General features: G+C 31.7%; 1 protein-coding gene across 1 annotated transcript in view; it reads right to left on the bottom strand.

Annotated features, from left to right (window-relative positions):
* The window catches only part of LOC106050191 (C2 domain-containing protein 3-like), a 41,781-nt gene that overhangs the window by 16,263 nt on the left and 12,130 nt on the right, over nucleotides 1-13,388 (bottom strand). Inside the window, exons 11-33 of the mRNA XM_056039336.1 lie at nucleotides 11,781-12,195; nucleotides 10,769-10,943; nucleotides 10,517-10,632; nucleotides 9,739-9,857; nucleotides 9,016-9,198; nucleotides 8,116-8,523; nucleotides 7,422-7,539; nucleotides 6,970-7,085; nucleotides 6,707-6,808; nucleotides 6,362-6,448; nucleotides 6,113-6,217; nucleotides 5,839-5,965; nucleotides 4,912-5,058; nucleotides 4,191-4,319; nucleotides 3,764-3,858; nucleotides 3,505-3,642; nucleotides 3,309-3,365; nucleotides 3,120-3,206; nucleotides 2,111-2,215; nucleotides 1,702-1,888; nucleotides 1,141-1,254; nucleotides 686-777; nucleotides 307-439 (exon numbers count right to left, since the gene is read on the bottom strand). Of these exons, the coding sequence (XP_055895311.1) occupies nucleotides 307-439; nucleotides 686-777; nucleotides 1,141-1,254; nucleotides 1,702-1,888; nucleotides 2,111-2,215; nucleotides 3,120-3,206; nucleotides 3,309-3,365; nucleotides 3,505-3,642; nucleotides 3,764-3,858; nucleotides 4,191-4,319; nucleotides 4,912-5,058; nucleotides 5,839-5,965; nucleotides 6,113-6,217; nucleotides 6,362-6,448; nucleotides 6,707-6,808; nucleotides 6,970-7,085; nucleotides 7,422-7,539; nucleotides 8,116-8,523; nucleotides 9,016-9,198; nucleotides 9,739-9,857; nucleotides 10,517-10,632; nucleotides 10,769-10,943; nucleotides 11,781-12,195 (3,355 nt within the window). The remainder of the gene's footprint in view (nucleotides 1-306; nucleotides 440-685; nucleotides 778-1,140; nucleotides 1,255-1,701; nucleotides 1,889-2,110; nucleotides 2,216-3,119; nucleotides 3,207-3,308; nucleotides 3,366-3,504; nucleotides 3,643-3,763; nucleotides 3,859-4,190; nucleotides 4,320-4,911; nucleotides 5,059-5,838; nucleotides 5,966-6,112; nucleotides 6,218-6,361; nucleotides 6,449-6,706; nucleotides 6,809-6,969; nucleotides 7,086-7,421; nucleotides 7,540-8,115; nucleotides 8,524-9,015; nucleotides 9,199-9,738; nucleotides 9,858-10,516; nucleotides 10,633-10,768; nucleotides 10,944-11,780; nucleotides 12,196-13,388) is intronic.

The following is a 13,388-nucleotide window of genomic DNA, read 5'->3' as shown; positions in this document are numbered from 1 at the left end:
AATAACCCTGACCAATGCATAAACAGCTAATATAAAACTTGTATAAACAATCTTCATATATATGAAGATATTAGCCAAGATAAAAGAAATAATGTTTTGTTTTGAATGGCCTGGATTTAAATGATGTCAATACCATATTTATTGAAGTTCCCAAGGTGAACAAGCAAATTTTCAGTTCAGTTTTTCATTAAGATTGGAAGAAATTAAGGATGAGCTAGAAATTAAAAATATTTCAAACTCCACTAGTTATTGCTTAAAAATCTTGTTTTAGAAGCCAGCAAACTGGTAAACATGTTACTACCATACCTTCATCCTGCCAATCAGTTTGTTCAACATCAACATCTACAGGTGACCAGCCAACACTCCTGGCAGCATTTACTACATGATCTCTGTCTTCTTTGTTGGCAAATCTCAAGGACAATTCTAAGCCTCCAGCGACCTAATTTGTATAGTAGAGAATAGAAACAATAATTGTCACTTCCACTTATAATTATCTTATGTTTCAGAAGAAAAAATTTGTTTGTAAAAAAACACACAATAAAAAAAAGAAAATATTTTTTAATTAACAGCTAATTGCTCAATTATAGCACATTATTTAAATAAAAAATCCTACTGTTTGATGCTTATTATAGTCTAAGGGAGAAATAACTGAGCTCTGGTGTTTACATTTCAACTATTTTATTACCTGATCTAGAGCAGTGGATGGATGACCCTCTTCATCCACTGGTTTAATCCAGCCTAGTGAAGGCAGGTTTATGGCAAACCATCCATTGACACCTGTTTAGAAAGAAATAATATGTTTTTTTTTACTATAAATTTTTATATAAAAATTTAATCTTATGCGAGCCTCACACAGCTACTCAATCACTCAAGACAGCATTAACTTAAATGATCTCCTATTAAAACTGACAATCTCTCAAGACAACAGAAACTTGTCCCAAGTGTTCCTCTTTCATTAATTTCTAACCTCAACTGTTGTCACTTCCTGTCTAGTCCTAGCAAGTCTTTTTGTTTCGAGATTATAATCCACTAGGTAAAAATGTTTCCTAATTCTACTAGTTATGTACTTCACAAAATATAACATTTATATGATTGTCCAAATAATATTAATCAAAATACAAAAATCTTTCTGTTCCTGACCTGTTCGCCTTGTCAAGAGAGACACCAAGGGCACTATAGCTGTTCCCAACAAAATATCACCAGTTTTATATACTAGTTGGCGAAGGCCATTAGTGCTCTTGTCTGATTGGTAGTCTAAACAAAATACAATATATTCAAAGATGTTACTAAATGTAAGTTAAATAATGAAACAAGGATGAAGTGTTTTTTTTAACAAAGAATTTCTCAAAAAAAATGTGCTTTAAACTTTTACTTTACTATTAATAATATCATTAATATAATAAAAATACAAAACATAAATTCAATAATGTAATAATAAACTTTAGAAAAAGTTGTTATAATGATAGTTTCAATTAATTCAAGTCTTTCTAATAGTTTCTAATAGTTAAATATTTAAAAAATAATCCTGAAAGTACACTCTGTATGCAGAAGAAAATTTTTTTTTTTTTTTATTCTGTTGGCTTGTTAAAAATGTGTTTAATACAACATAACATGAATACTGATTTACTGTAGTACTGTATGTGTAAAATGCAAGATATTTCCTTCTTCAGTTCTTACAGTGAGTATACAATCATACTTTACCTCTGTTAATCCCTGTTGGAATTTGATGCCAGACTTCAAACAAAGCCTCTCCAGTCTCCAACAACTCAGCCAAGCTTGTAGAATCTGTGTCCAATGTATTGGTCATCAGCAATGGACAAGGAAAGTCCATATAGTGAGAGTACTCTGGCACAAAGGACCTGGCCACTGTCTTGGTGATCCTCTCATTCTAAATAATGGCAAGGATAAGAACAATAACTCTTACAGTAACAATGAAACCTTTCCAACTATCATTAATACAGTTTTTCATACAAAATAGAAAAAGCTGATAACTTTGTTTAGCAGTAAGTGATACACATGTTTTACCAAAAAAACTTCTCAATAGACTAAACAGACTTTTCAAAAAGTATTAAGGATAATGGAACTATAGAAAGAATGTTTACTCTCTCACCTCTTTTCCAAGAAATGACATTTTAATCCTGACATAGGAATTGACACCAACATCTGCTGGATAAGCCATGCTTGGGTCAATCAGTGCCATGTAGTCAGCAGCAGCCTAAAAAAAAGGAAAATAATTAAATATATCAATCAGTATTTGGTTATGGGCCTTATTTAAGTTAAGTAGATCCCAAGATGTTCTTTGTCAGGGAGAGGTATGGCAAGAATGAATGTTAGTTTGATATTTTGGTATGATTGTTATATCCCCTTGTTATGAATGCAAAGTGTTGCATGTGTTGTGAACTGAGTGATTAAGTCTTCTTTAAATGTGCGAGAGTGTGTTAAGTTAGTAAGGTCTTGCTCCCGGTCCAGGAAGGTTGGATAGTCACTTACTGGACTGGTGTTTGTTTATTAATATTTATTGTGCATTATTTGAGCTATATTGGATATTAAAATATTAGTTATATTCTATGAGATCTAGAGTTCGAGTTGATGTGTATTGAAGTATAATTGTTCATAGTTGTAATATTGAAGAATTGAAGAATCAAGTAATATTTGTTCATATAAGTGAAACCCCTAGTGAGCCAAGTTAAGAAACACAAGAACAAGAGCCAAGAATTTATATAATTAGAACCCTGACAGCTATGCTGTTTTCCATGACCTTTGCTCTACATGTGAATGCAAAATTGAAATGATCTTGTTCATGAACCTAAACAAGTTTTACTAGAGTTCCACCCCATTTAAGTACATTTTCTTTGGTTAAAAGGTACATCACAGTGCAAATGTGTTCATGGCATGATGAAGAAAGATGTCAGAGATTGTAAACACCATGAATCTATTAGCTATTGATTTTATATGAATTTTATTTTTTATAATTCTTTTACTATATTCTACTCTAGTAGTTTATTTCAATATTTGTGGTCAAAACGTAGTAAGGAGCTAATAATCATGATAATGTCAATCTCATAATAAAACTACTTTTTAAATGTACAAACTCAAAAAATGTTTAGCAGAATTCTAACCTTTAACCCAGAGGCTCTAATAACACCCACAGACAAACAAACTTGTGAACCTTTAAACTTTCTGTCAACAGCTGGAGAAGAGTCACTCTGCAGGAATACAGTGAACAATTCAATTAGTTGATGAATTTTAAGAAAATAACTTTACTTTAAATAAGTCACACAGTTTTTAGTATGTGTAATTATAACAACCTGTGCAGCAAAGGTCTTGTAATTGATGGTCACATCTAAAACACCAACAGACTTGGACTGTAAGAGAAATAAGATCAAGGTAAACTTTTTGTTTTTAAACTATGACTTGAGTTAAGAAAGTGTGTTTAGTGAGTAGTCTAATTTAACAGATTTACAGATGTGTATGTAAAATCATAATGAAAACAAGAAATCATACCTTAGCAGCAACTTCCATTTTGTCTGGTTGACCATCTTGACCAACTTGAGACAAACGAAGGGAAAAAGACTGAACACATGGCTCTCCAGTCTTTAACATAGTTATCATAGCACACAACTTGGCCAGTGGAAGTAGACCCTGCATCAATGAGAGAAGAATTCACTTTTACTTATTCAATGCAATGTTTTTACAAGTTAATTCAATTAACAATGTGAATATGTTAATCAAAATGTTTAAGGAGTCTCAACAAAGTGTTTACTTTGGCTATCAACTGATCTCTGACATTTGGATGGTAGTACCGACACCAGACTTCAAACGGCAATCCTGTCACACCTCCTCCAGAATTGGCACAAGCTGGGAACAGAGTAACGCAACAAAATGGTTCTATCATTCACAACAAAACAAGAATACATCTGTTTAACAGAAAAATATGTAATTTACCTAAATCTTGCTAGATTTGAATTGAACATTTTTAAGTTAATGATAAAACTTAAGATGTTTTAATATAATCTTGCTAGATTTGAATTGAACATTTTTAAGTTAATGATAAAACTTAAGATGTTTTAATATAATCCTCAAGAAAATTTAGTGACAATCTATTAAGCTTCAGTTTAGTTAGCATAAAAAAAAACAACAGAAAAATGTGTAATTGAAAAGGTGATAGTTGATCAGAATGTCTTATTAACCTGTGAGAAGTTCTCTTTGTACCGGCGTTCCAAACGGAAGTGTTATCTTGTGTCTGGATGTGTCATGGAACGTTGGGTCAGGTGTACACAATGTGGTGGCTGTACGATAACATTTCATGGTCGGCATGGCTGAGGATTAAACACAATAACACAATTTTCATTAGCAGCAACATATCTTGATAAGCTTAGAAATGTTTATAGTACAGATTTATTAACTGTAAAACAAAATAACACAAGACATTGAAATTACATTTCTTTTAATGCTTGAATGAATACCTTAGCACTAAGCTAACATGAAACCAAGTTAGTAAAAGAAACAAAACATCTACAAATAAACCAGAATAAAAAAATGTGCAGTAGCCAGTAGCCTCAATATTATAATTAGAAACTTGGTTTGTTATGACACCAGTTATACTAAAAAGTCTTTTAGAAGCATAAAGTGCACAATCTGTTCATTTGAAACTTCTAATGCTTATAAGTTGTGATGATTATGTCCCTTTTGCTGTGGTCCATAAGGCAGGATCAATTAATAACATGCAGAAAAAATGATTTCCATTTTATTTCAAGCTAAAAATAGTTTTCCCCATTTACAGTAAAAATCTCCAACAAAGTTGTAAACTGAAACAGTATATTAAATTACCAGCAATACCACTAACTACTTGACCTACCAATCTAAAAGAACAGCATAACAGAATACACTTTCTACAAAACAGAAACTTACATTTGAAAGTAAGAACACCATCTCCAGTCCCTTCTCCTTGTGCAGGAAAGAAAAACTGTACAAAGCAGTCAGTTTCCCCCCACATCATGTTTTCAAATAGCTTCAAATCTCTAATGCCTTCAATTGTAATTTCAAACTGGTGGTCAACTGATAAAGACAATAGAGACATCAGGCATAGAATGAATCACATCAAAAAATACCTGACTGTAGTATACTAAACGAAAAAATTTGACTATGATTAGATTTCAGTTTCGAGACATTTTAAAGTCAAGTTTGGTCATTCATTTGATGTATACTGCCCAATATAGCTTTGATTTCAACAAAATAACTGCTAATTAGAAATGTTAGAATCAATAATTTGATAAATGTTCTTTATTTCAGCCTATTCAATGAACTGGAAAGATGTGAATAATGTGTTATTAATAGTTACAATTATTTACTTTATAATAACTACAGGTAACCATCTCAATGTCTATAAAGGTTCAAGAACTTATTTGTTTTTCACTCTGCTGCAATGCTTTTCCTTGTTGCAATAAATATTATAAACCAATATAATTAAGGTCAGGGTTAAATGAATACAACAATTTTAGCTGATAGAAAAAAAAAGCAAGCAAAATATAAAAAATACTTCATAAAAAAAATAAAGCTAAAATTAAAGACAATTTCTGTTATCTCTTAATACTGCAAGATGTTTCCTCTTTCTTTATAAAATAAAATGAATTTATTACCACTAATTAACTAGCTAATTTGTTAATGTCTTTGACTGATTCACATGTTGTCATCGTTATTGAATAATTGTACAAAATTTCAGCTTGATCTGAGAATAGGAAGTGGAAGAAATAATGAGTACAAGATTTCTACCAGACTGACAGACAGTGATCTGTAAGAAAAGGAATATATGCATCTAAAAAATGAAATAATTTGAACCTGCTTTGTTGGACACATTGACCATGTCCCCGCCATTCATAATGTCCTGTCTCTCTAAATACAAAGAGGGTCTCTGAGGAACAGACTGCACACTAGAAGGAATCACTAGTCTTTGTAATGTAGCGATCTGTACAGGGGGAAAAAACAACATGGTCATGCAGGTAATGACAAGCATCAACGGCAAGAAGTTTTACACTAAATCAGTGGCTAGTAGTATCTCAAATTGTAGCACATAGGAATGTCTGACACAAAATAAATGAGGAAAAACTTTTACCTGAGCTTCTGATCCCATGGCTAGCACAACTTTTAGCTGGCCAAAGTGAAGACCTGAGAATGGGTCAACTATAGGCATATAGTTATCTATGGCCATAACTGGATACTGAAACAAGTTAAAATATGTCACATATGAAAATTAATGACTAAGTTGAAAAAAAAAATATGCACACAAAATGTTTACATTTCAGAATTAATTAGCTAAACTAATGTCAAAACAAGAACTAAAGCAAAAAAAGAATCCCTTTACCTCTGACTTCAGCAACGCATTAGCAATTTTCCTTTCTCTAAATGACATAAAAAACTGATGAAGACTAAGTTTGACCATGCCAATCAGCTAGAGAAGAAATAAGCAAACAATGTACATGTCAATAAAATAATGTATGTCTTGCAGAATCCTATAAATCTTGGTTACAAGTGAATTTGAAAACAAAAATAAAAAATAAATTTCAATTCCAAGTTTGATAATGAGATCTAAATTCATTCAAAATATAAGATTATGTAAGTTTTAAAAAATGATACACATTTACATTTGATTAGTGAAGCTAGTTGAAATGAGAATATTACTGAAATAGGAAGTGATAGGAGTTTGTACCTTGTCACTTTCAGATCCAACTTTTTTATCCCAGACTTCAACAATCATGAAGTTATTCCTTAACCTTTCCATCAATTGGGATGTCATCAACACAGGAGCCACCTAGCAGGAATAACCATTGTTAATACATATGTTTTTGAAACCCTATAGAGAATACTACAATACTACTCACAAAACAAAAGAAATTAATCTAAGCAAACATTAAAAAAAGATCCTTCTACACAATTGTAATATAACTATTGTGTCAGCAGTCTGATGTTTACCTGTAAGAAATTGTACTCAGGATTCAGTGTACCCCAGCAGACATCAGAATGCACAGCATCATTGCACCAAAACATGCGACATACCAAGTATGTGTTGCGAATTGAAGAATCTCGCCCTACAGAAGTCATGATAAAACATTATGCATCATACATACAAATCTAGCTTCATATGTTCCTATAAAAACAATCCCAAATATATGCCGTAAAATGTTTAACCTAAAAAAAATCAAAGAGAAGAAAAAGAAATGAAATGAAAACATTGAAGTCACTGAAATACATTATGCTACATATAAATCTAGCTTCATAAGTTCCAATAAAAAAAATCTGAAATATATGCAATAAACCTTAAAAAAATAAAGAAGAAAAAAAAAGTAAAATGAAAACATCGAAGTCACTGAAACTTGGAATGACAATGAAGATGAGGATGACAAATGAAGTCAAGTCTAACAAACCTTCAGGTTGGGGTTTCATCAGTGCAGGATGTTTTTTCGCCATATGTATGGGAGGGACACCAATCATAGAGATTTGTCTCCCTTCTTGAATGAACAGCATAGTGTGCAATGTCATGGGCTAAAAAAAAAATTAGAGTGAAAAGAAGGATGACTATGCCTGTAATATGAATACAGCTTTAAAACATTAAAGAAATACAAAAACAGAATATATATATATAGACAGAGAGAAATCTAGACACCTACAAAATATTACAGAGAAAAACAGTTACATAAAAATATGTAATGAAAAAAATAAATATTTAAAAATAGTATGATGAGCAATGATTGTACTGTCATCTTCAACCTCATTCATTTCATTTATTAAAAATTGAATGGCATGAAACAAAATACTGTTCAACTTTTACAGTGTAAGATAAAACTGTAAACATGAGATCAGTAATCCCAATGCACAAAACTTGTGTTGAATAAAAATACAAAACTGACATTATTATTTTCTACTTTTTCTTGGAATGAGCATGCACAGCACAGCATAATTATAAAAATTTGTATACGTAAAAAAACTTACAGCAGCAAAGGCATGAAGCCTACAAGATGCTAATTTTGTTAAAAGCTAAGCATGTATCTTAAGACAACTTACACAATTAGAACTAAAAGACTCAAACATTTCTAAACAGAGAAGAAAAAAAGCAATGACCTCAAGTTTGTCTAACTCTGGCTGTGGGTGAGATCTAATGTTGCCCAATCTTTCTTGATGACTTTCATTTTCAAGAGCTGCCATCGTGGCCTTCAGCTGCTGCTTCAGTCTAGAGATTTCATCTCCATCTTCAACTTGATTTCTTCGTCTAGGTGACTGGGGAGGTAAGCCAGTAATGACACTGGGTGTGGCAGGATGGGCCACTGTTGGATCCTGAAAGCTTTGCTTTGCTGGCACTCTAACTAAAGGTTGATCTTTATTTTTAGTTAACTGTTCCAAAGCTTTCACTTGCTCAGGATTAGGTCCGCTAATGGGCACAATTTTGGCATTCCCAGTGATCTCTGCTAGTCTTGTTCTAGCCATTTCAGTAGCAAATTCTTTATGATCAGATGCTAATTCAACTGAGACCTGAAATGTGCATGTGTTAATGATGATTACAACAGTGCCTTAATGTATAAAGGTCAGGGTAAATATTTCCAATAGTTGAATCCAACAGTTGGAATGCTAATCAAATGAATTCATTATTTTATCATTGATAATCAGTTACGCAAACAATAAAGTGTTACATGTCAATTAAGAAAGATACGTGAATAGTCAAACTAAGCAAAATTTGTTTTAAAAAATTGTCTCAAAATATTAATAAAAATTATTGATTGCATTATCTAAGAAACATATTACAAATAACAATAATCTTGTTTGATAATTTAAATTCAGATGTGAACTGAATAATTAAGGATTCACTCTTATTTTGATAAATATTTCAAAAGGTAAAAGCAATTAACTTGATAATACAAACTTCAACTCTGTTATATACACATTTTATAAAGAAACATATGGAAATATATATACACAAACATTCTAATGCAAGATGAACAAATTAAAATATACATTGTAAGTTACCTTCAAATGACCAAACAAATTGGCAGTATTTCTATTATTTAAAGAACTATTGAAAGACGATCTAGACAAGTTTAGTAATCCATTCTTGCTAGTATCAGGAATTTCAATGTCTCTCTGCACAAATAGATTCTCTGAACGTAAAATAGACTTCAGTGAAATGCCACCGCTGCCGATGAATGTTGGCTGAGATATAGGAGAGAGAACAATTTCTCATTACACTGAGCAACTAAATAAAACAAACAGCAACAGATCTAACAATACAACTAGACTGTAAAAGATACCATTATATTGCCATTTCTACCCAGATAAATTGATCACACAAAATCAAATAATTCTTTAAATTCTACAAAGAAACTTTAAATTTTAAGGTTTGATATATTGGTCTTAACATCTCAGATATTGTTCTATTTGTCTGAACCATCCAACATAATAATGACAAAGCAGAAGAAAAAGAAAGGTTTTATCAAGAATTTTGTGTCACAGAAAACAATTTAATATATGCTTTAAAAATATTAAACTAAAAATTAAAATTTATATTATTATTAGAGGAAAAAAAGTAGTGAAGTTGCTATAAATCTGAATTAATATTTTATACATAAATATAAAAAAAAAGAAAACAATAAATGAAAATTTTTTTAGGCTTGCAAATGTATTTTCAATGATGACTACATGTTTTTATTGTTTTGGCACATTAAGGCTCTGTTAAGCAATGTAAACACCTACCACATGCTCCCCTGCTTCTTTGCTATAGATCCTAAAGACTAAAGCAGACTTCCACCATCTTTCAATTGAGGCACCATTAAATAGTACAGGAAATACAGACCGATGATTGAACAGGATTGCTGCATACAGTTAAAAGCACATAGACTTAATAAATGGAGAAATGCTGGACATCAATGAAATGAAAATATAGAGTACAAAAGGTAATGGAATTTGTTGTACGTTACAGACCTCATTTTTTAAATGATTTTACTCAATAAATAAAACTTTATCAACTCAAGGAGACATCATTAGTCATCTCAATAAATTAAACTTAATCTACTCAAGAAGGAGACACCATTAGTCATCTCAATAAATTAAACTTAATCTACTCAAGAAGGAGACACCATTAGTCATCTCAATAAATTAAACTTAATCTACTCAAGGAGACACCATTAGTCATCTCAATAAATTAAACTATATCTACTCAAGAAGGAGACACCATTAGTCATCTCAATAAATTAAACTTAATCTACTCAAGACGGAGACACCATTAGTCATCTCAATAAATTAAACTATATCTACTCAAGGAGACACCATTAGTCATCTCAATAAATTAAACTATATCTACTCAAGAAGGAGACACCATTAGTCATCTGTTTCAAAATTAATCATTTAAATAATACTCATATACATGGGTTACATTTTTGTAATAAAAATTTTTTGTTTAAATATCAAAAATAAACAGGACTGACAAAAGACATTGACAGTAATGCTGAAAGGTAAGTCAGTGGAATACTACCTCCATTTTTCACATTTTTGGAGGCCACCCTTGTGATTTCTGTTGCCATGGCACTTGAGTTATATTTATCTCTGGAGCTGGCCACAACAGGAAACTGGTACTCCACAAAGTAAGTGCTGTACAAAACATTAAAGTAATTACTGCTAAACATAAATTGTATTCAACTAGACCTAATATAGGAGCTGAAGAATGAAACAAGACAACATTTTGTTGTTTTGTAATTTAACTAGCGCCAAAAACAAAATAACTGACCTCTGCTTCTTTGGTTTCATTGGTTTTGGGGGTTTGCCCATCGCCATTTTGTTGACTGAGATTTTGGGATCTGATGTGTCCAGATTGTCTTGTTTGATCAGCTGAAGATGGTCAATGTTTACTCTGGCCACATGAACTCGGCCAAGTACAGTAAGCCTCTCAACACTCAAACCATCTGGACAAATAATATTTTCAGTTAGAAATATTTACATGCATACATTTGTCCCAAAGATATATTATACAAGTAAAACAGTGTTCATGAACAGTGTTCATGACAGGATGTATTATAGTTGTTTTTTTCACAATGTTACTTGTTTAATATATCTTTGGGGACAAATGTATGCATGTAAAACATTTTCTTTTCACTTTATGAGTTGATTGGCTAAGCCCTATAAGTCAATTTGGTAGTTATCTCAATGACATCATAATCTCATGTCAATCATTTTTGTGACCAGGCTGACCAGAGAAAAAGGACTTCTAAGGAGGCTAAAATATGGGCTAAAGAAGATGTAAGCTCCGCAGCAGAAAGTTATAAAGTTTTTATCTGACCTTACAAAATACAGACGTTACTTCAAAAAAGATGATGATTACAAACCACGCTTAGTTTATATTAATGAATCAATATTTTGGTACATTTTATTAAATAACTTGCCCACACACAAATTAGTTTACAATATTTTTTTTTTCTCTCCAAAATCCTAGACACTATGTGTTATGGTCAAGTGTTTTAAGGATAAAAAAATGAAAGTCTAAAAGGGTTGTGACATAAAGTTATTCATAAATGTTTTGTATTTTCTTACTGATTTGAGATACTTAATAGAACTGAGTGCAATAAACGTGTTTTATTAAACATACTAAACCAGCCCTAAACCAAGATTTTAACTCAGGGCAATGAGCTCTCTCTATTTTTAAAAACATTTCCCAAAGGACAACATATGAAAAGAAAAAAAAAATTAAATATTAATTGCTGTGGTATTAATAAATTGATTTGTAATGACAATGGAATATAAACCTATTTTAGCTTGCTTTGGTTCAGCACTCATTGTCGCTTCAGATGTTACCACACTCATCTGATCACTGTCACTGACTTCTTCTGCAACTGTTTTCCTTTTCTGTGACCGTGACCTTGACCTTGAAGATGACCTGGAGCGAGTCATTAACTTCTTTTTGGGCTTGGACTGTTTGGATAAATCTGATAAAATGGAATTATTTCCCTTATCCTCAACCTTGGCTGCTGGCTTGGCTGTCACATTTGACCTAGTTCTTGTCAAAGACTGGGATCTAGATCTGGAGCCTGATCTAGAACTTGACAGTGACCTTGATCTTGACCTTGCTTTCCTCTTACCCTTTTTCTTTTTGAGGGGTTCATCATCTTTGAGTTCTAAGGTATTCAAAGTGACAAGTGATGAGGCTCTGGAGGGTGGCCTCTGTATGCAAAGAAAACAAGAAACATTTTTAAAAAGTGAAACTTTATCAATTAGTTTGGATTGGTCATGTAATTAAATTTGTAATAAAGCTAGCCTAACAATAATAAATCTAGAGGGCTCAAGCCAATAGACTAGCCACTAGGCCAGTAAAATTTGTATGAAAATAGAAGGTTTTATAGTTATGTATTACAAGTTTCAAACTTTTAAGCAATGACCTAATTCTCTACACAAAGAATAAAGGGGACTAATTTAACTTTTTTCTTTTTAATTTAACTTATACCACCTTAACTGTTAAGTACAATTTCTTTCCCTTGTTCAATAACAAACTAAATAATTAATTACCAATAGTTAATTAACTAATTGGTTAATTTATTTTATTGATTCTTGTTTTGTCAGATACAAGAAATAAGTGTGCTAAATTTGAACTTGATCTGAGATTGGCTGGGGGATAAATAATGTATACAAACCTTTTACCAGACAGACAGAGCTTTCTAAAAATATGGTTTTCAATATGATTAAAAATGTTATTTAAAGAGATCAAACTTGTATTACTTCATGTACTTTTCCTCTTTTTTTTTTGGGTACAGATAATCAAGACATAGATAGAGCTTTATAACTTCTGGCTTAGGGGAAAAACTTAACTTTATTTAACCACAAGCATTTTTTTAAATTCTGCATTCATGAATATACATTTTCTAAGTAAATTATATTCAAATAGAATTTTGCAACTATGAAATTTTGTATTATATTTTATGTATGCAAGTAAAATGGTTATTCAGATAATGCATTCATACACACTTATATGATGTCTCAATGCATAAATAAGAATTGATGAAGTCCATTGGGCTGATGCTACCTGCTCTTTTCTTTTGCTCATTTCTGATTTGTTTTTAAGAAAGTAAATGTACAGAGAAATTAATTCTTTTGAATTTTAATTACAATATCTACAAGTTTATCATTTACATATTACCCAAGATGGTTTGTATTTCTTCATGCATATGGCTGGTGGGATGTGTGGTCTAGAGGCTAAGTACGCTTAAACTTGGCTTGGATACCTATCAAGGGGGCTCAAGATTCGAAACCTGACTTGAGCAGAGTTGTGTTTACCGAGCGCCTAAAGGTAGCACAGAAAACCTTCTCCCCCCCACTGGTCCACAAATAAGATTGGGCCATAATGCTCTAAGCATGCTATA

This window comes from Biomphalaria glabrata, chromosome 8 (assembly GCF_947242115.1).
Source record: "Biomphalaria glabrata chromosome 8, xgBioGlab47.1, whole genome shotgun sequence".
NCBI classification, from domain to species: domain Eukaryota; kingdom Metazoa; phylum Mollusca; class Gastropoda; family Planorbidae; genus Biomphalaria; species Biomphalaria glabrata.
Note: the sequence above shows the minus strand (reverse complement) of the source record. Positions and strands in the feature narration are given on the sequence as shown.